The 26,273-nt window shown below is 41.8% G+C and overlaps 1 protein-coding gene across 4 annotated transcripts in view; it reads left to right on the top strand.

Annotated features, from left to right (window-relative positions):
• The window catches only part of LRBA (LPS responsive beige-like anchor protein), a 793,918-nt gene extending 772,358 nt beyond the window's left edge, over window positions 1–21,560 (top strand). For all 4 annotated transcript variants that reach the window (XM_032148169.2, XM_032148179.2, XM_032148174.2 and 1 more), the window contains 4 exons: window positions 381–482; window positions 3,770–3,966; window positions 8,427–8,578; window positions 20,416–21,560. In XM_032148169.2, coding sequence (XP_032004060.1) covers window positions 381–482; window positions 3,770–3,966; window positions 8,427–8,578; window positions 20,416–20,506 — 542 coding nt within the window. In that variant the 3' untranslated portion in view covers window positions 20,507–21,560. The remainder of the gene's footprint in view (window positions 1–380; window positions 483–3,769; window positions 3,967–8,426; window positions 8,579–20,415) is intronic.
• The last annotated feature ends 4,713 nt before the right edge of the window (window positions 21,561–26,273 follow it).

Here is a 26,273-nt window from a genome sequence, read left to right as displayed (position 1 = left end):
GAAGGAGGGGCAAGGCCTTTCTTTGAAATGTAAATTGAGCCAAAGTTCCTAATTTTATAATCATCTGACCATAAAACATCTAATTGAGGGGCTAATTTTTTATGAGGCATTTTGGAATGCAGATTTTGTTGTATTTAACCCTGAGTTTTCAACCATTGTTGCCTGATAATCACATAAAGATTACTTGACATTTTAGCAGGATGTGGCCCTCATAATCAAACTGTAGTATGTAACTTGGATCTAGTCCTAAAGTAGGATTGCTGGACAAATTCCCAAACTATAAATTAAATAGGCATGATGGGAATTAGGAGCAAGATGTTGATTATTTAATATGCATGAAATGGAATTGATTTGTTCTTTTTATCTGTTTTTTCCTAAAGGTGAGACTGCTGCTCCTCGGGCCATTTTGACAGGCCATGACTATGAGGTCACATGTGCTGCAGTGTGTGCCGAGCTAGGCCTGGTGTTGAGTGGTTCACAAGGTAAACCTGTGGTACCTTCACAAAATGGATGCATTTCTTGCTGTCTTCTAGAAACAAATTACCAAAGATTAATTTGGTACCTTTTTTCTAAAGCTTCTGTCTGTTATGATAGCCATTAGTCATATGGAACTATTTAAATTATTTAAAATTAAATAAAATTAAAATGTAAGTTCCTTGGTGGCACTAGCCCCATTTCAGGTGCTCAGTACTCACATATGGCTAGTGGCCACTACATTGGACAGCACAGATACAGATCATTTCCATCATTGTAGAAAGTTCTGTTTCACAGCACTGCTCTAAGGAGTTTAAGATGTTTTCACAAACATATCCTATTAATATTCATATTCCCATGAAGCAGGAACAAGGAACATCTTTGTATATTTGTTTATTCTTCTGAACTGTTACTGGGCCAGGTTCCATCTTACATCTGAATGGAAGCCCCTGACCCTGTCTGTTTTAATGAGGCAGGGGCCACAATGGCATTGAGAGTGGAGCAGAAAGATACTTAAGCTGGTTTGCCTGGAGGTTTGTGCTGGAAACAGCATCATATATTGAGGCCCAAGATATTAAGCGAGCTTAGAGCACATCCAACAAATCAGGATCTGACTAGGAGTGGAGCTGTTTCCAATTCGTTGCTTACTTATCCCATCGTAGTAGTCTATCCATCTCTTTGTCTCTGCTCTGAGCTGAAGTCTGAACACACAACAAAGTATTATATCTCACGTCTTTTAGGTTTATCTGGTGGGGAAACAGAGTATTTGGATCAGCTCATCTGTGTCCTAAAGTGTAATACTTATTAGTCTAGCTAACAAGGTGTTTTAAATATTTAAAGGATTATGTTTATAAATTTGGTCAAAACATTGAAATAGTAATAATGATAGCAAGAATTCTGTAACCACTGGATTTTTCCCTTCTTACACTCAATAATTTCATACATCCTGAGTTAACGGGAGTCGTAAAATGAACCTATTATATTACAGGTAATCTTTTGTTTGCACAGTAGTATGGAACTGTAAAAGCGAGCCTGCAAACTGAAACCATACAAAGTGATCTCAATAATCATTGGTAAATTTTACAATTGTTCCATGGTCTTTAAAAATTTTTGTCAGGCTGGGCACGGTGGCTCATGCCTGTAATCCCAACATTTTGGGAGGCTAAGGTGGGAAGATCATTTGAGGCCAGGAGTTCAAGACCAGTCTGGCAACATAGTGAGACCCCCATCTCTACAAAAAAATTAAGAATTAGCTGGGCGTGGGGTGCACACCTGTAGTCCCAGCTGCTTGGGAAGGTGAGATGGGAGGATTGTAACAGGTGAAGGCTATAGTGAGCCATGATCATGCCACTGCACTCCAGCCTGGGTGACACTGCAAAACCCTGTCTCTAATTTTGTCAAAACATTAAAAACTCATACTCAGTTATACATATAACATGAAAAAAGTAGTAAAACTCACATGTACTTAATACATTGTAATTTAAAACATTTGATACATCGATAATTATTTTATTTGTGAAAAACATATTAAGAGTAGTTTGAACAGTGCTTACTGCCTTCTTGTTATATACATGTAAGGAGCTAGCATCTTTTCTATGCCTTGGGGAGCTGTCCTACTCTTTTCTAAGTTGGGACCAGCGTCTAACATTTTATCTTTTGTGCTTTCAATGTCATGAAATATTCCCTAGAATTCCTTTAATGTGAGGCTTTTGCTGGTTTCAATTCTGGGACATCTTTGTTACACCTTCTTCCCTAACTTACACTGATAAGTTCTTTCATTCCCTTCCTGGCTGCATATCTACAGTGTCTCAGCGGGGTCAGCATCCCACAGGCAGCTCTTTCTTCTATAATTCCATTTATATTCAATTCAAATTGTACTTTCAGTTTTATCATTTTCCATTTCTTTACTGCAGTTTCATCTTTGTTGGCCAATACCCCTTTTTGATTATCCATTTTTGTGAAATGTTACATGGCTTTATCACTGGGAGACAAAAAAGCAACACAGCTGCACAGTTTGCTGTCTGTGTGGGAACTGAGTAACAGATATGCAGTGAGCAGTCATCGACATATTTTGAAAGGAGTGATGTGATTGGTCACTGATGATGATGATGCACATCTGTTATTTATGTAGTGATTTGCGGACTGAAGAGCTAGCCACAAAAGTGCATATTTTACGCAATTACTATGACAACCTAAATTTGAACTATGTTATTGGAGGACTGGTGTTATTTAAGGAGTGATAACTGAAATTCATGCATGCTGGAACTGTGTAAAGCAAAGACTGCCTGTGGATATTTTAAAAATTTATCAACTACCTGAGTGGTCAAGAAAGAGCCAAAAGCCTTATTTTTAAAAGGGCAAGCTTTCAAGTCATTGTGGGGAAAAGGCAACGATTCCATGTGGCCATGAGTAATTTAGCCAGTAGAGTAGCAGGGCGCATACCCCAGTGACCCCCATTATCTGACTGAGATATCTCTTGGAACTTGCTTATCACACAAGCAATCTTTGTCCCTTATTCCTGCTTTGCTTTGCATGTAGCAGGTACTCAATAGAAACAAAAAGCTTAGCTGTGTGTGGGCTCCCAGTAGCTGCCTGTTGTCCTCTGGCACCTTGGCCTGGTGGTCCGCCCAGGCGTTGGGAGTGGTAGATGCTGCTGCTTGCTGTGAAGGCAGCAGGGAGGTGGGCTCACTCAGTTGCCAAGGAGAAGTGGCCGAAGGGTTCCTGTGTCAATTTTTTGGAGGTTGAGAGGAACTACCAGGGACCCCCTTTCAGTGTAAAAAAAGTAGTGAGCAGTTGCGGGGGAAGAAGGCTAAGGCACTCACTCAGAGGCTGATTGAACTGGCTGTCCCTGCACAGGCCCACAGTGCTGCGGCCGCTGGGGCTCCTGCAAGGTGCAGGGAGAGGTCTTAGTGTACCTGCCCGCAGCCCTTGTTTGTTTGCATCCCAGCCTCCTTGAAGCTGTGCTAGAATTTGAAGCTTATCCTGTTTCTCAGTTCCTCCAGTTTGTATTGCCTGTTAGCATAATGAATTTCATAGAGTAACTTCCTGTCTCTTGAGGAAAGTGAACTTGGACTTACATGATTTGGCTTCTCTCCTCTCCTGAGTGGAAGGTGAGATCTGGCAAACATGAAGAGGAGATTTTGCAAAATAACTTACGCGTAAGATGGAAGTTTTTTAAAGGCTTTCTACATCTATAGTGTGGTTCTATAATCCTGTTTCATCTGTGCTCAAGATTCAGATTGTATTGTCTGTTTTCATTAATTAATTTTGCCTTTTATTTCTCCTCTCTTCTCAGAAGGACCATGTCTCATACATTCCATGAATGGAGACTTGTTGAGGACCTTGGAGGGTCCTGAAAACTGCCTGAAACCAAAACTCATTCAGGCTTCAAGAGAGGGTCATTGTGTCATATTCTATGAAAACGGCCTCTTCTGTACATTCAGTGTGAATGGAAAACTCCAGGCCACGATGGAAACAGATGACAACATAAGAGTGAGTGCCCTGGGGACTCTTCAGCATTCACGACTTTTACCTCAACGCATGTCAAGTGGGGAGGGAAAGGGTTCACGAAAGAAACCCTCTATTTTTGGATTGCCGAGGGCCTCTTTTCCACACCAACAAAAAATCTTTAGGTAGCACTCAGACAAGGCTCACACACTTCACACACCACAGCAGTGCCAGCTGTGCTGACCACATCACTCAGAGCAGCTGAGGACGGTCCTTCAATAGAAGAGGTTATCTTAGGGGCTTCTGAAGCCATCCTGGGTGGCTTTTAGTGGCACTGCTCAATTCTTTTTTTCTAAGAAAATGCACTGCACATTGTTTTCTGAGTATGAAAGCTGAAATAGTACATTAGATGACACTTAAAACTGGATTCTCTTTACATCTGAATAGCTTAGTGGTGGGAGCAGTAGGGATTATGGCTATTTAGGATTATTAATTTCAGATATGACTTCTTCATGGACAACAAGACCAAAACATGTTAAGGAAGTTGGGCTTCAAATTATGATATGAGTTAGACAGGCATTTTCTCCCACTGGGTCTACCGGAAATGGCACCGCCAGTGGACCTTCTGGGCTCTTGCTTCATCTCTAGGACAGGACTCTACAAGTATTAGACACTGAGAAAAAGAGTAAGAACTGTTCTTTTCAGAGGCTAGTTTCTCAAGGTCCTTTGTTTCTTACCTCCAAACTCCTTGGTGAAGGTTAAAGTGAAATAAAGCTGGGGTGGTCCTCATTTTCCAGAATCAGGCTGGAGGGCGGGGCACGTGAGCTGTATACAATGAGGGGACCCAGGACATGTTGGGGGCAGGAGTAGGGTCACAGGGGCTTCTACCCTGGCATTGGGCTAGCTCTGGATATTTCACTCATTGCTATTCTGACCTACGCACCTTAGATGTCATAATTCTCCCACTTTCCCAGATCTAGTCTGATCACCCCCTTCTCCTAAGTAAACACTGTTGTCAGGGAACAAAGCTCCTACATACAGATTATATTGAGGAAATGAAGGAGCCTTGCTGCTGTGTCTCCTGGGATTCATTTCTTGATTCAGTGGACGGCTTCCTTCTTGTGTCTCCACTGTTCTCTGTGGTCTCTCCATCGCATTCTGCCGGCCTCCACCACGAGGCACGCACACAGACACACTCGCACTCGCTTTTATTTTTCCCTACCTTCCCATAATGCTGCATTTAAACCAAGTACACATCAGAGGATTTTCTTCTCCTCTTTTCTTTACAATAATAATGTGGATAATCTGTCACTTTGAGTTGCGATTATATTGTCAGCTACGCTAATAAATCTGTAAAATAATTTGAGATCCCTGGCTGACTGAAGCAATTTCTGTGGCATTTCAGTTAGTACCAGGGGCTCTGGGAAGTTCCTTGGGGCAGCAGTGGGAGGCTTTCTGCAGACCATTTGTACACACATGCTTCTCCTCTCTGCCCCGTAGCCATCGCTTTTTCCCTCTTTAATATTTCCCACTGGATTTTAGGCTTAAACAATCCATTGCCTTTTTCCCAGCACTCCTGCACTTTATCATGCTAACTTGCAAGTGGCAACTGTGTGATTAAAGCAAGCTTGCCTAAAATGAGCAATACCTGCCCACAGCTCCAGAGACGGATACTTTCACAGCTCACTACCTCGGGAGGCGAGGAAGGAAGCCACAGGCTGGGAATCCAAGACACCACAGAGCAGAATCTCCAGCTCTATCCTCAGTCTGAGCCCATATAAGGAATGGACACCATGGAAACAAATTAGTCATCAGTTGAGACCAGAAATTAAGTTTCTGTGAAATACCAAGAACCCTGCAGGCAGGCAGTCTGGGGAAGCTCTGCACTTCCCACCTATTTTTATTTTAGATGCCAGATTGCTCTGTGGCATTTTGGTTAGCAGCATATCATAGTTCATCAACTAGACAGTGTTGAGATGTCTTTATGAATAGCTGATATTTAAGGAGGCAGCCTGTACAGAGCAGCAAAGTTATTTTGCCCTAAACAAGGGAGAACCACCATTCACCCAGGGGAACGCATTTGTTTTCCCTTCCTGAGGCTGTTTTAGGATGTGGTTGTCCCTAGCAGACTGCTGTGGCCTGCTACTACCTCCTTAAAACCCATGCAGCCACGGCGTTGTCCAGAGCACTCAGGATTTCAGGGGATGAAAGTAACTTGTCTCTGGGGCCCTCTGACAACCTCCAGTCACAACCCAACCTGGAGGCGGAGGCGGCCTGTCAGAATTTGAGTGGGAGATCAGGTGCTGCTTGCTAAATGTTACCCTGGCTCTTGCTGCCAGAGGAATTTGGCCTCTCATGAAAGAGGCCAGCGAAATCTTTTTTCACCTTGGGAGGCATCTGGTTCATTAAAATGTTTTGAATGCTGATGACTGTATAGTCCCTAAAGCCCAGGTTTTACTTAATTTCAGACGGAAGCAGGATTAGAGATTCTTTACTAGAACAAAGAATTAAAGATTAATGGTTTTAATTTGTTTTGTTTTAGTATAACAAACACTTATCCAGTAAAAAGCTTCGACTATAAAATTCAAGTGAACTACAACCATAAGGTTAATGGATTTTCATCAGCTGAATTTTATAAGTGTAGCAAATAATTGTTGGTCCTAGTCTCCACTGCAGTTCCCAGACACCCCTAGAGATTGCCATTTGTGAAATGAATGGGGAAAAAGGATATTGATTTTTGCTCATCTTGAAAATATCTTAATATCTGTGTTTAGTTAACAAAACTTAGAGAATATGTAACTGTCTTCCACACATGGGTTTTTATTTCCTAGATGTGTTTTTGTGTTCTTGAGAATAAGCTGTATTTAAGAGACTACTAAAAGTTGGCATTTGGGTGAATGTGAATTAAATGGCTAAGAAAGTCTTTACCTTTCTATGATTTTTTAAAAAATACGTCAGAGTAAAGACTTAAGGCAGCTATGCTAGAACTGAATGTAGAACAGTGTGAATGTATCAGAAATTAGGTTTTTTTCTTTCTGGCTTGCCAGCACAATCTATATTCCCCTGTGTCCAGGTGGACTTGCAATTACAGGTGTTTGTAGTGGCTTTAAAACTCTGATGCCATCCACTAAAGAAAGGAAATTTGTATCTTAATAAGCTAAGAAAACAAGGCTTGGAGGTACCAGGCAGGAGGAGAGGAAGGGGTAATAGGATTGGCTTCTGGAGTAGGGAGGGACAATTAGGAGTCACCACACTTTTTCTATAAATGGACAGAAAGTAAGTATTTTCAGCTTTGTGGGTTCTGCATTCTCTGTTGCAACTACTTGTGAAAGCAGTCATAAACAAATAGGTGTGGCGATGTTCCCGTAAAACCTTATTTATGGAAGGCCAGGCGCGGTGGTTCTCGCCTGTAATCCCAGCACTTTGGGAGGCCAAGGGGGTGGATCACTTGAGGTCAGGAGTTCAAGACCAGCCTGACCAACATAGTGAAACCCCATCTCTACTAAAAATACAAAAGTTAGATGGGTGTTGTGGTGGGCACCTGTAATCCCAACTGCTTAGGAGATTGAGGTATGAGAATCACTTGAACCTGAGAGGTGGAGATTGTAGTGAGCCGAGATTGCGCCACTGCACTCCAGCCTGGGTGACAGAGCAAGACCCTGTCTCGAGGAAAAAAAAAAAAACCTGTTAATGGGGATTCAGATTTGGAATTCATGTAAATATTCATGTGTCATGAAAAATTCAAGCATTAAAAAATGTTAAAACAAACAGTTATATGAAACAGGCAGTGGGCTGCATTTGGCCCACAGGCTTTCATTTGTGGATGCCCATTTTACAGGATCAAAGAGCAAATTCTGAGCCTGTACTGTCTGTTTTGCACTAGTAGGAAAGGACAGAGGGGCACAGCCTAGAGCTGACTAAACCACAGGCTGGAGCACTGTCAGCCCTGGAGCAAGAAAATGCTAAACTGAGATTTAATCACCCTGGAAGTTGTAGCTCTCTACCAAGTCTTCTTCCCAACTGCTGTCAAAATCCAGCAGGCTCAGGGAAGGTGCGGAGGCTGCTGGCCACCTCCCTCCGGCCAGAGTCACAAAGCAGCAGGGGATTAGAGGGGATGTGAGGTCAGGCGGCACCGTCTGCCAAGTCTTGGGACAAAACAGGCTTATTAGCATGTCCGCAGTGCAAATGAAGAGATGCCAGGGCTTCTCATTAGAGCACTGGTCCCAGTCCACAACACACACCATTCCAGTAGCATTTGTAGAACTGGAAGAGTTTGCTACCTAGTTAGTTAGTATTTAAAAAAGCAAAGCCAAAAAAATGTCAAGCATTGACGAACTTTGTCCATTTGGTGTTTGAAAAATGGCAGGTCTTCTACATAAAAACTCCTGAGGATCTCTCTCTCCTCTCTGCACTGTAGTCGCTGGTGTAAGAATGACTCAAACACAGGGTGGGGGCCAAAAGTTTCCTAGAACCACATTTCTACTGAATGTTGCTGTGTCTCACAGGCCATCCAGCTGAGCCGAGATGGGCAGTACCTACTCACAGGAGGAGACAGAGGAGTGGTCGTGGTCCGGCAGGTGTCAGACCTCAAGCAGCTCTTTGCCTATCCAGGATGCGACGCTGGAATCCGGGCCATGGCACTGTCTTACGACCAGAGGTAACACTGGAATCATGGGCTACAAATAGGAGTTTCAAAAACTGCAGAGGGGACTGGTCATGTTGTCTCACATTTGTAATCTCAGTACTTTGGGAGGCTGAGGCAGGAGAATCACTTGAGCCCAGGAGTTCAAAACCAGCCTGGGCAACATTGCAAGACCCTGTCTCTACAAAAAAAAAAAATTCAAAATTGTGTAGTAAAACCTGCAGAGGGAATTTATTTAAATGGGCTGATGGAGTTGAGTTGTGGGGGTCACCTGTACAATCAAACCAAGAACACTTTTTTTAAAAGTGTGATTTTCTTTCTGATGACATTGCCACTCTTGGACAAAGGCTGAGTTCTCAAGGAATAGACAGAATTTAAGTAGCAAAGGCTCTGATTACAGTGGTGCAAAGCTTTTTATATTTCTTTGAAGTACCTTTTTTCTTTATTATACCTTAAGTTCTGGGGTACATGTGTAGAACGTGGTTTGTTACATAGGTATACATGTGCCATGGTGATCTGCTACACCCATCAACCCATCATCTACATTAGGTATTTCTCCTAATGCTATCCCTCCCCTAGGCCCCCACCCTCGCAACAGGCCCCCGTGTGTGATGTTCCCCTCTCTGTGTCCATATGTTCTCTTTGTTCAACTCCCACTTATGAGTGAGAAGATGAGGTATTTGCTTTTCTGTTCCTGTGTTAGTTTGCTGAAAATGACAGTTTCCAGCTTCATCCATGTCCCTGCAAAGGACATGAACTCGTTCTTTTGTATGGCTGCACAGTATTTCATGGTGTATACGTGCCACATTTTCTTTATCCAGTCTATCATTGACGGGCATTTGGGTTGGTTCCAAGTCTTTGCTATTGTGAATAGTGCCACGGTAAACATAGATGTGCATGTGTCTTTATACTAGAATGATTTATAATCCTTTGGGTATATACCCAGTAATAAGATTGTGGGTCAAATGGTATTTCTGGTTCTACATCCTTGAGGAATTGCCACACTGTCTTCTACAATGGTTGAACTAATTTACACTCCCACCAACAATGTAAAAGCATTTCTGTGTCTCCACATCCTCTCCAGCATCTGTTGTTTCCTGACTTTTTAATGATTGATGGCCATTCTGAAGGGTGTGAGATGGTATCTATTGTGGTTTTGATTTGCATTTCTCTAATGACCAGTGATGAAGAGCTTTTATTCATATGTTTGTTGGCTGCGTAAATGTCTTCTTTTGAGAAGTGTCTGTTCATATCCTTTGCCCACTTTTTGATGGGGTTTTTTTTTGTTGTAAATTTAAGTTCTTTGTAGATTCTGGATATTAGCCCTTTGTCAGATGGATAGATTGCAAAAATTTTCTCCAATTCTGTAGGCTGCCTGTTCACTCTGATGATAGTTTCTTTTGCTATGCAGAAGCTCTTTAATTAGATCCCATTTGTCAATTTTGGCTTTTGTTGCCATTGCTTTTGCAGTTTTAGTCATGAAGTCTTTGCCCATGCCTATGTCCTGAATGGTATTGCCTAGGTTTCTTTCTAGGGATTTTATGGTTTTAGGCCTTACATTTAAGTCTTTCATCCATCTTGAGTTAATTTTTGTATAAGGTGTAAGGAAGGGGTCTAGTTTCCGCACATGGCTAGCCAGTTTTCCCAACACCATTTACTAATTAGGGAATCCTTTCCCCATTGCTTGTTTGTGTCAGGTTTGTCAAAGATTAGATGGTTGTAGATGCGTGGTGTTATTTCTGAGGCCTCTGTTCTGTTCCATCGGTCTATATATCTGTTTTGGTACCAGTACCATGCTGTTTTGGTTACTGTAGCCTTGTAGTATAGTTTGAAGTCAGGTAGTATGATGCCTGCAGCTTTGTTCTTTTTGCTTAGGATTGTCGTGGCTATGCAGGCTCTTTTTTGGTTCCATATGAAATTTAAAGTAGTTTTTTCTAATTCTGTGAAGAAAGTCAGTGGTAGCTTGATGGGGATAGCATTGAATCTATAAATTACTTTGGGCAGTATGACCATTATCACAATATTGATTCTTCCTATCCATAAGCATGGAATGTTTTTCCATTTATTTGTGTCCTCTCTTACTTCCTTGAGCAGTGGTTTGTAGTTCTCCTTGAAGAGGTCCTTCACATCCCTTGTAAGTTGGATTCCTAGGTATTTAATTCTCTTTGTAGCAATTGTGAATGGGAGTTCACTCATGATTTGGCTGTTTGTCTGTTATTGGTGTATAGGAATGCTTGTGATTTTTGCACATTGATTTTGTATCCTGAGACTTTGCTGAAGTTGTTTATCAGCTTAAGGAGATTTTGGGCTGAGACAATGGGGTTCTCTAAATATACAATCATGTCATCACAAACAAACAGAGACAATTTGACTTCCTCTTTTCCTATTTGAATACCTTTTCTTTCTCTTGCCCGATTGCCCTGGCCAGAACTTCCAATACTATGTTGAATACGAGTGCTGAGAGAGGGGATATCCTTGTCTCGTGCCGGTTTTCAAAGGGAATGCTTCTAGTTTTTGCCCGTTGGCTATGGGTTTGTCCTAAATAGCTCTTATTATTTTGAGATACCTTCCATCAGTACCTAGTTTATTGAAAGTTTTTAGGATGAAGGGGTGTTGAATTTTGTTGAAGGCCTTTTCTGCATCTATTGAGATAATCATGTGGTTTTTGTCATTGATTGTTTATGTGATGGATTACTTTTATTGATTTGCGTATGTTGAACCAGCCTTGCATCCCAGGTGAAGCCCACTTGATCATGTTGGATAAGCTTTTTGATGTGCTCCTGGATTTGGTTTGCCAGTATTTTATTGAGGATTTTTGCACTGATGTTCATTAGGCATAATGGCCTGAAATTTTCTTTCTTTGTTGTCTCTCTGCCAGGTTTTGGTATCAGGATGATGCTGGCCTCATAAAATGAGTTAGGGAGGATTCCCTCTTTTTCTATTGATTGGAATAGTTTCAAAAGGAATGGTACCAGCTCCTTTTTGTACCTCTGGTAGAAATTGGCTGTGAATCCATCTGGTCCTGGACTTTTTTTGGTTGGTAGGCTATTGATTTCAGAACTTGTTATTGGTCTATTCAGGGATTCGACTTCTTCCTGGTTTGGACGTTGGAGGGTGTATGTGCCCAAGAATGTATCCATTTCTTCTAGATTTTCTAGTTTATTTGCACAGAGGTGTTTATAGTATTCTCTGATGGTAGTTTCTATTTCTGTGGGATCAGTGATGATACTCCCTTTATCATTTTTTATTGTGTATATTTGATTCTTCTCTCTTTTCTTCTTTATTAATCTGCCTAGTGGTCTATTTTGTTGATCTTTTCAAAAAAACCAGCTCCCGGATTCATTGATTTGAAGGGTTTTTCATGTCTCTGTCTCCTTCAGTTCTGCTCTGATCTTAGTGTCTTCTGCTAGCTTTCGAATTTGTTTGCTCTTCCTTCTGTAATTCTTTTAATTGTGATGTTAGGGTGTTGATTTTAGATCTTTCCTGCTTTCTCTTGTAGGCATTACATACTATAAATTTCCCTCAAAACACTGTTTTAAATGTGTCCCAGAGATTCTGGTATGTTGTATCTTTGTTCTCACTGGTTTCAAGTAACATCTTTATTTCTGCCTTCATTTCAGTATTTACCCAGTAGTCATTCAGGAGCAGATTGTTCAGTTTCCATGTAGTTGTGTGGTTTTGAGTGTCTTAATCCTGAGTTCTAATTTGATTGCACTGTGGTCTGAGAGACTGTTGGTTATGATTTCCATTTTTTGCATTTGCAGAGGAGTGTTTTACTTCCAATTATGTGGTCAATTTTAGAATAAGTGCAGTGTGGTGCTGAGAAGAATGAATATCCTGATGATTTGGGGTGGATATTTCTGTAGATGTCTATTAGGTCGGCTTGGCCCAGAGCTGAGTTCAAGTTCTGAATATCCTTGTTGTCACTTTTCTGTCTCATTGATCTAATATTGACAGTGGGGTGTTAAAGTCTCCCACTATTACTGTGTGAGAGTCTAAGTCTCTTTGTAGGTCTCTAAGAACTTGCTTTATGAATCTGGGTGGTCCTGTATTGGGTGCATATATATTTAGGTTAGGTCTTCTTGTTGCATTGATCCCTTTACCATTATGTCATGGCCTTCTTTGTCCCTTTTGAGCTTTGTTGATTTAAAGTCTGCTTTATCAGAGACTAGGATTGCAACCCTGCTTTTTTTTTTTTTGCTTTCCATTTGCTTGGTAAATCTTCCTCCATCCCTTTGTTTTGAGCCTATGTGTGTCTTTGCATGTGAGATGGGTCTCCTGAATATAGCACACTGATGGGTCTTGACTCTTTATCCAATTTGCCAGTCTGTGTCTTTTAATTGGAGCATTTAGTCCATTTACATTTAAAGTTAATATTGTTATGTGTGAATTTGATCCTGTCATTATGATGCTAGCTGGTTATTTTGCTCATTAGTTGATGCAGTTTCCTTCATAGTGTCGATGGTCTTTACAATTTGGTATGTTTTCATAGTGGCTATACCAGTTGTTCCTTTCCATGTCTAGTGCTTCCTTCAGGAGCTCTTGTAAGGCAGGCCTGGTGGTGACTAAATCTCTCAACATTTGCTTGTCTGTAAAGGATTTTATTTCTCCTTTGCTTATGAAGCTTAGTTTGGCTGGATATGAAATTCTGGGTTGAGAATTATTTTCTTTGAGAATGTTGAATATTGGCCCCCACTCTCTTCCGGCTTGTAGGGTTTCTGCCGAGAGATCCAATGTTAGTCTGATGGGCTTTGCTTTGTGGGTAACCCGGCCTTTCTTTCTGGCTGCCCTTAACAATTTTTCCTTCATTTCTACCTTCACATAATCTGCTGATTATGTGTCTTGGGGTTGCTGTTCTTGAGAAGTATCTGTGGTGTTCTCTGTATTTCCTGAATTTGAATGTTGGTCTGTCTTGCTTGGTTGGGGAAGTTCTCCTGGATAATATCCGGAGGAGTGTTTTCCAACTTGGTTCCACTCTCCCTGTCACCTTCAGGTATACAAATCAAATGTAGATTTGGTCTTTTCACATAGTCCCATATTTCTTGAAGGCTTTGTTTGTTCCTTTTCATTCTTTTTTCTCTCATCTTCTCTATTTCATTAAGTTGATCTTTAATCTCTGATATCCTTTCTTCTGCTTGATCGATTTGGCTATTGATACTTATATATGCTTCACGAAATTCTCGTGCTGTGTTTTTCAGCTCCATCAGGTCATTTATGTTCTTCTTTCAACTGGTCATTCTAGTTAGCAATTCGTCTAACCTTTTTTCAAGGTTCTTAGCTTCCTTGCATTGGAATAGAATGTGCTCCTTTAGCTTGGAGGAGTTTATTACCCACCTTCTGAAGCCTACTTCTATTAATTTGTCAAACTGTCCAGTTTTGTTCCCTTCCTGGCGAGGAGTTGTAATCCTTTGGAGAGGGGGCATTCTGGTTTTTGCAATTTTCAGGCTTTTTGCACTGGTTTCTCCCCATTTTTGTGGATTTCTCTCTTTAGTCTTTGATGTTGGTGACCTTTGGATGGGTTTTCTGTGTCTGGACATCCTTTTTGTTGATGTTGATGCTATTCCTGTTTGTTAGTTTTCCAACAGGCCCCTCAGCTGCAGGTCTGCTGGAGTTTGCTAGAGGTCCACTCCAGACCCTGTTTACCTGGGTATCATGAATGGAGGCTGCAGAACAGCAAAGATTGCTGCCTGTTCCTTCCTCTGGAAGCTTCATTCCAGAGGGGCCTCCGCCAGAGCTCTCCTGTATGAGGTGTCTGTCAGCCCCTACTGGGAGGTGTCTCCCAGTCAGTCAGGAGACACAGGGGTCAAGGACCCACTTGAGGAGGCAGTTTGACTCTTAGCAGAGCTCAAATGCTGTCCTGGGAGATCCACTGCTGTCTTTAGAGCTGTCAGGCAGGGACATTTAAGTCTGCTGAAGCTACACCCACAGCCGCACCTTCCCCCAGGTGCTCTGTCCCAGGGAGATGGGGGTTTTATCTATAAGCCCTTAACTGGGGCTGCTGCCTTTTCTTTCAGAGATGCCCTGCCCAGAGAGGAGGAATCTAGAGAGGCAGTCTGGCCACAGTGGCCTTGCTGAGCTGCAGTGGGCTCCACCCAATTGGAACTTCCCAGAGGCTTTGTTTACACCTACACCGTGAGGGTAAAACCACCTACTCAAGCCTCAGCAATGGTGGATGCCCTTCCCCCCACCAAGCTTGAGCGTCCCAGGTCAACTTCAGACTGCTGTGCTGGCAGCAAGAATTTCAAGCCAGTGGATCTTAGCTTGCTGCGCTCCATGGGGGTGGGACCCACCGAGCCAGACCACTTGGCTCCCTGGCTTCAGCCTCCTTTCCAGAGCAGTAAACGGTTCTGTCTCGCTGGCAATCCAGGCACCACTGGGGTATGAAAAAAAAAAAAACAAAACTCCTGCAGCTAGCTTGGTGTCTGCCCAAACGGCCGCCCAGTTTTGTGCTTAAAACCCAGGGCCCTGGTGGTGTAGGCACCCAAGGGAATCTCCTGGTCTGCAGGTTGTGAAGACCATGGGAAAAGCACAGTATGTTGGCCAGAGTGCACCATTCCTCATGGCACAGTCCCTCACAGCCTCCCTTGGCTGGGGGAGGGAATTCCCCAACCCCTTGCACTTCCCCGGGTGAGGCAACACCCCACCCTGCTTCAGCTCGCCCTCCGTAGGCTGCACCCACTGTCCATCCAACCATTCCCAATGAGATGAACCAGGTACCTCAGTTGGAAATGCAGAAATCACCCACCAAGCGTCAATCTCGCTGGGAGCTGCAGACTGGATCTGTTCCTATTCGGCCATCGCCAGCCTGAAGTATCTTTATTAGTAAATAAAATTGAAAGAGCTGCAAAGATGTTTAACGTAAAATGCCGTTATCTCTGCATATCTCTGCATATGGAGAGTCCCCTGAAAGATAGGGCTTCTTTCCTAAAAGCTCTCAAGTGGTAGATTTTGGAGGGATCATCTTTCTCTGGCACCTTATTTCCTCTTAACGTATAGTCACTCATTTTTGTTCCTTTTAAAAAAAATGGCAACATATAACATTTTCCATCTAAACTCTTTTTGATATATAATTTAGTGGCATTATGTACATTTACAGTGTTGTGCCACCATCACCATCATCCATTTCCAGACCCTTTTCATCATAAACAGAAGCTCTGCCTGTTAATGACTCTCTCTCCCCACCAGCTCACGTGCATTCTACTTTCTGTCTCTATGAATTTGCCTCTTCTAAGCACCTTCTGTAAGTGGAATCATACAATATTTGTTGTGTTGCACCTGGCTTATTTCACTTGGCGTAACGCCTTCAAGGTTCTTGCATGTTGTAGCACGTATCAGAATATTATATGAATATTCTGTGTTCTGTTTATCATTCACCTGTTGATGATGGATGCTTGGGTTGTTTCTACCTTTTGGCTATTGTGAGTAATGCTGCTATGAACATTATCATACAAATATCTATTCAAGTCCCTTTTTACAGTCCTTTTGGGTGTATGCCCAGGAGTGGAATTGCTGGGTTATATGGCAATTCCGTTTGACTTTTTGAGGAAACCCTAAAGTGTTTTCCACAGTGGCTGTTCCAATTTCTCCACATCCTTATCAACACCTTGCTCTATTTTTTAACAGTTGTCCTAACAGGCGTGGTCTCTCATTGTAGTTTTGATTTCCCTAATGATCAGTGATGTTGTCTTTTCACTCTCTTCGTAATATCCTTAGATGCTCAAAAGATTTTACTGTTTGTTTGAGACAGGGTCTCACTCTTTTGCCCAGGCTGGAGTGCAGTGGCACAATCACAGCTCACTGAAGCCTCAACCTCCTGGGCTCAAATGATTCTCCCGCCTCAGCTACATGGTAGCTGGTACTCCAGGCATGTGCCACCATGCCCAGCTTTTTTATTTTCTGTAGAGACAGGGTCTCACTATGTTGCCCAGGCTGGTCTTGAACTCCTGGGCTCAAACAATCCTGCTGCCTCAGCCACCCAAAGTGCTGGGATTATAGCCGTAAGCCACTATACCCAGCCCTGATTTTACTTTTTATGAAGTCCTATTTTTTGTTACGAGAGTTTGTTTTGTTATCTTGTCTCTTTTGTTTGTTTTGATATCATATCCAAGAAACCACTGCAAAATCCAAGGTCATGAAGGTTTTCCCATATGTTTTCATCTAAAAGTTTTATAGTTTTAATTTAATTTATATTTAGGTTTTTGATCCATTTTGAGTTAGTTTTTTAATATAATGGTAGGTAAGAGTCCACCTTCATTGTTTTGCGTGTGGACATCTGATTTTCCCAGCATCATTTGTTGAAAAGAAGGTGCTTTCTCCACTGAAAGGTCTTGGCACCCTATTTAAGTACATATGTGAGGGATTATTCTCAACTTTCTCTTCTGTTGGTCTGCCTATATCAGTATGACAATGTTTTGATTACTATCACATTGTAGCAGTAAGTTGTCAAATCAGGAAATGTGCAACTGCTAACATACATATTTCTTCTTTCTCAAGATTGTTTTGGCTGTTCGGGGCTTCTGTCTCACTCTGTCGCCCAGGCTGGAGTGCAATGGCATGATCTTGGCTCACTGCAATTCTTAATTTTCCTTTTGGACTGCTCATTGTTAGTATATAAAAATGCAACTAATTTTCATGTTGTATATCCTGCAAATTTGCTGAACTGAATTCATTTATTAGCTCTAAAAGTTTTTGTTTTGGTGTGGAATTTTTAGGATTTCCTACATGTAAGATCATGTCATCTGTAAACAGAGACAGTTTCACTCCTCCTTTCCAATTTGGATACTTTTTTCTTGTGTAATTGCTCTGTCTAGGACTTTCAGTACTGTGTTGGATAAGAGTGGTGAAAGTGGGCATCCTCGCCTTGTTCCCAATCATAGGGGGAAAACTTTTTTCATCAAGTGTGGTGTTAGCTGTGGGTTATTCATACATGCTGTTTATCATTTGAGGTAGTTTCCTTCTACTCCTAGTTTGTTTTCATAATAAAACGATGATGAATTTTGTCACATGTCAAAATTCCCAGCATCAGTTGAGATGATCATGTGGGCTTATTTTGTTGTTGTTTGTTCTGTTAATGTAGTATGTTATGTTTGTTGACTTTTGCATGGTGAGTCATCCTTGCATTCCCGGAATGAATTCCACTTGGTCATGATGTATATTCCCACTACTATATTAGTGAATTCAGTTTGCTAGTATTTTGTATCCTGGTCTGTGTGTTCTTTTGTTGTAATGTCTTCAACTGGCTTTGGTGTCAGGGTAATACTGGCCTCATTGAATCACTTAGGAAGTATTCTGGATTCTTTTCTTTAAGTTTTTGGAAGAAATTGAGAAGGGTTGGTGTTAATACTTCTTTAAATGTTTGGTAGAATTCATCAGTGAAGCCATCTGGTCTAGGACTTTTCTTATTGGGAGGTTTTTGATTACTGATTCAATCTCTTCACTTGTCATAAGTCTAGTCATTTCTATTTCTTCGTCATTCAGTTTTGGTATACTGTTTTCAGGAATTTGTGTATTTCATCTAGGTTGCCCTATTTGTTGGTATACAGTTGTTTCTAATAGTCTCTCTGAACTCAGTTTCTGCCAAATCAGTAATGTCCCAAGTTTTATTTCTGATTTTAGTAATTTGAGTCTTTTTTTTTTTTTTTTTGAGACGGAGTCTCACTCTGTCACCCAGGCTGGAGTGCAATGGTGCAATTTCAGCTCACTGCAACCTCCGCCTCCCAGGTCCAAGTGATTCTCCTGCCTCAGCCTCCCAAGTAGCTGAGATTACAGGTGCCCACCACCACTCCCAGCTAATTTTTGTATTTTCAGTAGAGACGGGGTTTCACCAGGTTGGCTGGGCTGGTCTCGAACTCCTGACCCCAGGTGATCCACCCGCCTTGCCCTCCCAAAGTGCTAGGATTACAGGCATGAGCCACCACGCCCAGTCAAGTCCTCTTAGTCTAGCTAGAGGTTTGTCAATTTTGTTATCTTTTCAAAGAACCAATTTTTGGGGGGTTTTTTCTATCATTTTACTATTTTCTGTTTTATTCATCTGTACTCTGTTCTTTATTATTTTCTTCCTTCTTCCCAGCCTTGGGTTTAGTCTGTTTTCTAGTTCCTTAAGAGGTAAAGTTAGGTTATTGATTTGAGATATTTTTAAATGTATGTATTTACAGCTAAAAATTTCCATCTTAGCATTGCTTTTGCTGCATTTCGTAAGTTTTGGCATGTTGTATTTCCTTTTCATTTGTCTCAGTATTTTCTGATGTCTCTTATGTTGTTTTCTTTGACCCATCATTTATTTACTTTCCACATATTTGTGAATTTTCTAGTTTACCTTCACTTATTGGTATCTAGTTTCATTCTATTATGATCAGAAAAGCTACTTTGTGATTTTAATCTTTACTAAGTCATTAACACTTGTGGCCTAACATATGGTTGATCTTGGAGACTATTCCATTTGCACTTGAGAAAAATGTATATTCTATTGTTGTTGGGTGAGTGTTCTATATATGTGTGTCAGGTCCAATTGGCTTACTGTATTGTTCAAGTCTCCTGCTTCCTTATCTTCCACCTGGTTGTTCTGCCCATTATTGAAAGTGGGGTATTGACGTCTAAAACTATTACTGTAGAACCATTTCTCCCTTTTAATTCTGTTAATGTTTGCTCTGTGTATCTTGGGGGGTCTGATGATAAATGCATATATAATTGTTATATTTCTGTGAATTTACCCTTTTCTCAATGTAGTGTCCTCCTTTGTCTCTTGTAACAGTTTTTGACTGAAAGACTATTGTGTCTGATATTAGTATAAGCCACCTCAGCTCTCTTTGCTAGTACTTACATGGAATATCTTTTCCATCCTTTCACTTTCAAGCTGTTTGTCTTTAGATCTCAAATGGGTCTCCTGTAGACAGCATATAGTTGGATCATGTTTTTTATCCATTCTGCCAATCTCTTCCTTTTGGCTGGAGAATTTAATCTCTTTAATGACTAATAAGACTGACTTTTGCCACTTTGCTATTTTTCTCTCTGCCTTAGAGTTTTGTCTCTCATTTCCTCCTGTCTTCTTTTGTGTTTAGTTGATTTTTTTTGTAGTGACACATTTTAGTCCCTAATTTTGATACGAGGTACTAGGAAGGATACTGAATATGGCTTCTAAGGGCTGGTTCTAACCAAACTACACAGAGAAAAATCTAAGATAATGGGCTATGCTCAGTTTAGGTTCACCTCTGTTCTCCATCTCTTTCCCTGCACCACCTCTTTGGGGACAGGAGACCAAGAAGCTTGCAGAAGTTCTTATCTTCAGTGATTTCAGTGAGTCACTGTGTTATGAGGACTAGGTCCTCACCCAGAGCATGATGGACATAGACTACTTCTCCACAGAGGGGAGACCAGCTTAAATCATGGTCAACACTCTTCTTTTTCACTCTTCATTGATTCTGCACCTGTCAGAGGTGGTGTCTCTTGTCACTTGAGTGTGTGCTGCTTCTTTCCACCAGCAGTTACTTTGAGATTGTGGTTCCTTCTTTTGATTCTGTTGCTTATATAATGGATGGGTCTTGCCAGCCCAGTCCCCCTTTAGAAATTACCAAATCTGTTCAGATTCTAGTGACTCATCCTGCACACACCAGCTGTCCTTACCCTTTCAATGAAAAAGCAAGCTGTGGCTTGGATCCTTGTGGAGTGTCAGAGGCAGTACTCTGAGCTTACTCAGGTATACATTTTAGTCATGAAATACCTACCTTAGTTCTCACAAATTGGAGCCTTGACTGCCATCTTCTATATTTACCTTGTGGATTTGGGGAGAGCAGTTTTTAGTAACATCTCTAGGACACACAGGTTTGTAAAAGTCCTTCTCTCTGTGCTTCTCCTAGGTGCATCATTTCTGGCATGGCTTCAGGAAGCATTGTGCTATTTTACAACGACTTTAACCGGTGGCATCATGAATACCAAACCCGCTACTGATGGTGACAGCTGTACATCAGCTCTGCCCCTAGGATGAGCAGAAGTACCTGAAACATCATTCTCTTCTACCACATCTGAATGTAACTTAAATTTGCTCAAAGAAGCAAAATATTTTTTAAAGTTATTAATAATTGCTATTTTTGTAGTCTTTGCTTGACTTTTTTGGGGGGGGATTAGCAAAGCAGAAAACTGGCTGCTGGGTTCTGTAGTTTTAAAAAATCTATATTTTTAGTCATAATGAGAAGTCTATTTTCACCAATTATGGAAACATACAGTGGAGCAAGTAAACCACTTATTCCAGCTATAATATTATGAAGAACATTTCCCATGCATCTACAAGCTTGAGAAATAATAGGATTTTCACAGTGGGGAAGTGGGTTATAATATTGGAATAGGAAAATTTGATGCTGTAATTTGGGTCCTGTATTTTTCCAAACAACTGTGCTTCTTCAGCACTAATATTTCTGGGATTTAAATAGTAATGTTTAAATTATGGTAAATGTAATTTAAAACATCTCAATTAATTCTATCAATATTATTCTTCAAGCATGTTTGTTTTAGACCTAGAGAAGTATGGTTTGTGGGAGGCTATTTTATTGTGTGGTTAGCACAAGGAATCTAATTTATAGCAAGTGTGAAATAGTTACCATTTCTTCCTGATCTGTCATCTTCATAGCACAACAAAATGAAATGATGGAAATGCTCTTGAGCTCACAACATTTGTTTTTCTTTTAAAGTAAATGCAAGTACCAAAGCTCACTACTGCGGTTTGCCAGTGCCCGGACAATGAGGCGGAGCCACTGTTGGGGCACCCCCTTCCCTCCCTGGGTTTGCAAATAGAGGCTACCAGGTGCTGTATTCAGCAACACTTGTTTTACTATTTGTTATTAAACTATCTCCACCTTCCTTCCTTTTGATTAGCAATTTGTATAAGAAACAATGTTATTTGGTGTTGTATAATTCTACTTTTCTAGTAGATTACTGTGTGGAATTCTGTGAAAAATATTTGAGAAAAGGCCTGTATTGCATAAATAAATTCTTTGTATGTTGTGAACTTTGATCTCTATTTCTCTTGCAACAGACCTCAAGTGGTCCCTCTTTTTTTCCTACACACTCAGCTCTTCTCTAAAAGCAAGGATTTGGAATGAACAATTCAGTTTGACAGAAAAAGCTGAATAAAATGGCATCTGTAACTGAATTGTTGGAAATGCTTTTTCTGCTAAATTTTAAACATTAATAAAATGATTCACAAAGAAAAAAATGTCAAACTCTGATTCAGTCCTAGTTTTTTATCAATAACCAATGTGAGAGACCCTCCTGACTGAAAACAGGAAAATGAGCTTTCTTTGGCCAGATCTCTCCTCTTATTGAGACTCACACAAATGACCTAGACCTGAATCTTACAAATGCCTAGCAAGGAACTTTATGTACCACTTCATCTGAGATCCATCATCAAGAAAATAGATGGTGAAATGTGGGGGAGGGAAAGTACATTTTAGAACCAAAGAAATACCCAAGTTGCTCATAAATTAACTGATGAACATCTTCACTGTTAATATCATTAACTTATGAATATTACACTTCTTTGAAAACTTACTTAAGTGAACAATGGTAGAAGAAAATGGCAATACCTAAGTCATATGCCACACAAATGATACTTCAACCACCCTATTCTTAACAAGCCTAAAGCAAAGCTCCTCTTGAAACCTAAGAGAAAAAAAAAATCAGTATCTCCACTACCTTTATTGTTTTAAAAACTTAACTTACAACTAACGAAAATTAATTGAAACATAAATAGGCCGGGCGCAGTGGCTCACGCCTGTAATCCCAGCACTTTGGGAGGCCAAGGCGGGCGGATCACTTGAGGTCAGGAGTTCGAGACCAGCCTGGCTAACATGGTGAAACCCTGTCCCTACTAAAAATACAAAAAGTAGCCAGGCTTGGTGGTGGGTGCCTGTTAATCCCAGCTGGGAGGCAGAGGCAGGAGAATTGCTTGAACCTGGGAGGCGGAGGTTGCAGTGAACTGAGATTGTGCTATTGCAATCCAGCCTAGGTGACAGAGTGAGACTGCATCTCAAAAAATTATATTATTATTATTATTAAAAAATTAAATATTAAAAAAGTAACACTTCATGAAACAAATAAGGCTGGCATCAACACAAGGGCTTCTTAATGACAGAATCTGTTCAGTAACAACATCTACAGTTTATTCAATATTTACTTATTCAATTCTAACTCCTTAGAAAGGCTATTACTTTACATAAATGTAAACCAGTTAAGAAAAGAAGTGAAAGTAGAGGTGTTTTGGGGCTGGAAATGAGGGACCCACAACAGAGGGAGCAGTGCGTATGCACAGTGAGTGGATGCGGCTGGATGGGCTGTGCTTGGTCCATGTACAGTAATTGAGGGCTGGTTTAAAATGCATTGCCTCCAGAAATTAAGATTTTCCTCCCTGACATATTGATTCTTACTGAAATATAACCAATCAAGTCCCTGAGATGCTGTCATTTAAGAAATACCATTAGATCTGTGGGAGAAAGTAGGAGGGCTGAGAGACAACATGAACATCTGAAAAACGTCGATAGAAACGTGTAGACAATGCCCTCTCAGATGACAGCATCTTACTCCCAAAGTACACCAAAAATCAATGTTTTCATAAATTACTTCAATAAAAGAGCTATTTTCTCCATTGAGAAACATCACACCTCACTTCTGCTTAGCATACACAACAGGAAGATTCCGAGTGTCTTGCATACGAATCACGAGTAGCCAAGAGCAGGGCATGAGGTCAGGAACTGACAACGCGGGGTTGCCCTTTCCACGCGCTCTAAGAGCAGCTGAGCCAGAGGGTCGGGGCCGACCACACACTTGGTGTCACGTGTCCTCCTACGCCTGTCAGAGGGGCAGTGAGATGGCAGTGGTTGTGTGAGTCAAGCTTGCAGGACATGGTCAGGGAACCTGGGATGCAGCCCCACTGCACCTACTTTGTACCTTTCTTAGCAAATACAACAGCTTGCAGCAGCTTAGATCCACCATGAGAGGTGGCTGAGGTAGAGATTTTCACTGAGTTTCTTTGATATCTTTTTACTGGCTGTGATCTCAAGAGCTTCTAGCCATGCAAATCATGGGCCTGGTTTCGTCCTTTCTACTGTGACAGTCCTGCCCCACTCTCCATCCCTGCTAAAAAAAAAAAAGACAGCTGACCCCATGATATAAACAGATTCCTCCTGGATCCAGATGCAGAAGTGTCTTTCATTTAAAAGCTGGAATAACCCACCACTGAGCTAGGTGGAGAAACTTCACCAGTTCCTGGTGTGTGTTCATTATGGATTAGCCCCATAGCCCCACATGAAATCACATTAGGCCAAAGTATGTTCACAGACAGAAGCAGGATGTAACTTTAGTCTCAAAATCTGCATAACCTATAGATGAGCAAATGTGCTAGTACCTCCACTTGGCTATTTTTGCCCTACCACATGGAAGGAAATCGTTTCCTACTTCAAGCAGGACCCAGCCCAGCTACCCCCGTTTTGTGTAGCATAAAGTTGAACCACTGTTAATTCTGTAGGCTTCACAAGTTATCCTTGCAGAGGAAGGAGGCTGGGAAGTTTCAAAATTTCCTACTTGTAAGAAGGAATGGCAAGACCATAAAGTAGCAAATACATAAATAGCCAAACAAACCATTTTAAAGTTCTACTTCCTCTCAGGTGAGTGGGAGAAAAATCTTTTGGATTTTTCTTTTAGGTAGACTGGAAAAGTTGAGTCCATGATGAACTTCTTGCATGCTCTATAGTCATAAGATCGTTAAAGACCCAAGACTACTGTTAACACCACTGACACATCACTCCCAGCCCGGGCTGCTATGAACCAGAACTGCAGACTGCTCAGAGCAAGGCACATCACATTTTTCTCTCTAATGAAATGAAGGGTGGTTTGGCCTTTTAGGCAAGCAATCTGTTTTGAGAGAGTTGGGCTCCTCCAGCAAGGTTAGAAGACAAACTGTGAATGCTCCTATGAGATCTTGGCAATCTGTGCCAGAAACATGAAGTGAACTATTTTTCTGTCTCAAATTCAGTAATATTTTTCCTTGCCAAAACCAAGATTCCAGGGAGTTGGGCAGGCTTGTCACTTCCTCATACCTGGCAGGAAGCTGGCTGCTTTGTAGCTTTGGCCTTGGATAATTTGAAAGACATCCCCAGAACTGACTTCAGCCTCAACACAGGCAGGCATCCAATCACTCCTCGCAATGCAACAGACTCAGCCTGCCTAACGGTGCTGGAGGCCTGTAGTGTGCCCAGCTCCGCCCAAAATGAAGGGGCATGGTAGGGGCCAATGACTGTCTCTGTACCTAATATATGCTTTTCTTCCCCTCAGCCATTCAGTGCTGGCAAGGCCTTCCCACAGGTGTCTTCGAGTTCAAGGCTTTGGTTTTTAACTTAAGATTGCCCCTTAGAACCCCCTGGCCAAGACTCACCAAAGTTGCACATGTCAGCCTCCCTCTGGAAAAACCATTCTCTGACTTTGATCTAAATAAGTGCCCCTACCCCGATAACTTCTCAGCCACTGACAAAGTGGTAGAAAATGAAGGGTGGTTTGGCCTTTAGGCAAGCTACCTTTTTTTTTTTTTGAGACACAGTTTTGCTTTTGTTGCCCAGGCTGGAGTGCAATGGTGCAATCTTGGCTCACCGCAACCTCCGCCTCCTGGGTTCGAGCGATTCTCCTGCCTCAGCCTCCTGAGTAGCTGGGATTACAGGCATGCGCCACCACACCCAGCTAATTTTGTATTTTTAGTAGAGACGGGGTTTCCCCATGTTGGTCAGGCTGGTCTCAAACTGCCTTCCTCGGGTGATCTGCCTGCCTCCGCCTCCCAAAGTGCTGGGATTACAGGCATGAGCCACCGTGCCTGGCCAGGCAAGCTATCTCTTTTGAGAGAGTGGGCTCCTCCAGCAAGGTTAAAAGCCAAACTGTGAATGTTCCTATGAATTCGCACCCCACCTGTGTCTTACGCACGCAGCACTCCTAACACATCTCTGACCGCCAAAAGAGGCAACCTTGTCATGGGGCACCTGCCCTGCCTGGGGAAGCTCTTGACCATTCCATTTCCTTATTTATTAGACAAGGATATTTGTATCTATCTCTTAGGGCTGTGGCATATCTCAAGTGAGATAGGATGAAATACTCCATAAGCTGTAAACTTGTGTGATTGTCATAATCTTCTTCTTTAGAAAGCAGCTGATTCTGTGACTGCGCTGCTCTGTTACTAGAATCTTACTCTCACTCTGCCCTCAAATCTGACCTTTTGTGCCCCCTACCTGCTGACCTCAGGCTGACCATCCAGAGCAACTAAAAGAAGGCTGTGCCCTTCTACGGAACAGTCCTTTACACAGCCAAAGACATCGAGCAAATGTGCCTCGACTTTCCTCTTACCTCAGTTTTCTCCACCAGTCCTTGGCTGCCAGGATTCACACCCCCTCGCCACTCCAGCTGTCCTATGTCGGGTGATCATTGCTTTCTCTGCACCACATGCAACAAGGTCCCCAGAACAGAACTCCATCCCCAGCTAGCACTGCCTGGGATCTGCCCATGCTTAGCTAAGATTATGCTAATGTTCAAGCAGCTCAGTTGGCTCCTAATGACTGGGTGATCACTGAAATCCTCCAGGCCCAGATCTTCAGCCGTGCTGCAGGCCAGGGCCTTGCCTCGGGTAGTTACAGAATTGAATCACAGCATTTCACACTTCACTTCTACGCCATGGGTTCAGATCAGT

The sequence above is a fragment of the Hylobates moloch genome, unplaced genomic scaffold, assembly GCF_009828535.3.
Source record: "Hylobates moloch isolate HMO894 unplaced genomic scaffold, HMol_V3 SCAFFOLD_3, whole genome shotgun sequence".
Classification (NCBI taxonomy): domain Eukaryota; kingdom Metazoa; phylum Chordata; class Mammalia; order Primates; family Hylobatidae; genus Hylobates; species Hylobates moloch.
This window is presented reverse-complemented; position numbering and strand designations above follow the sequence as displayed.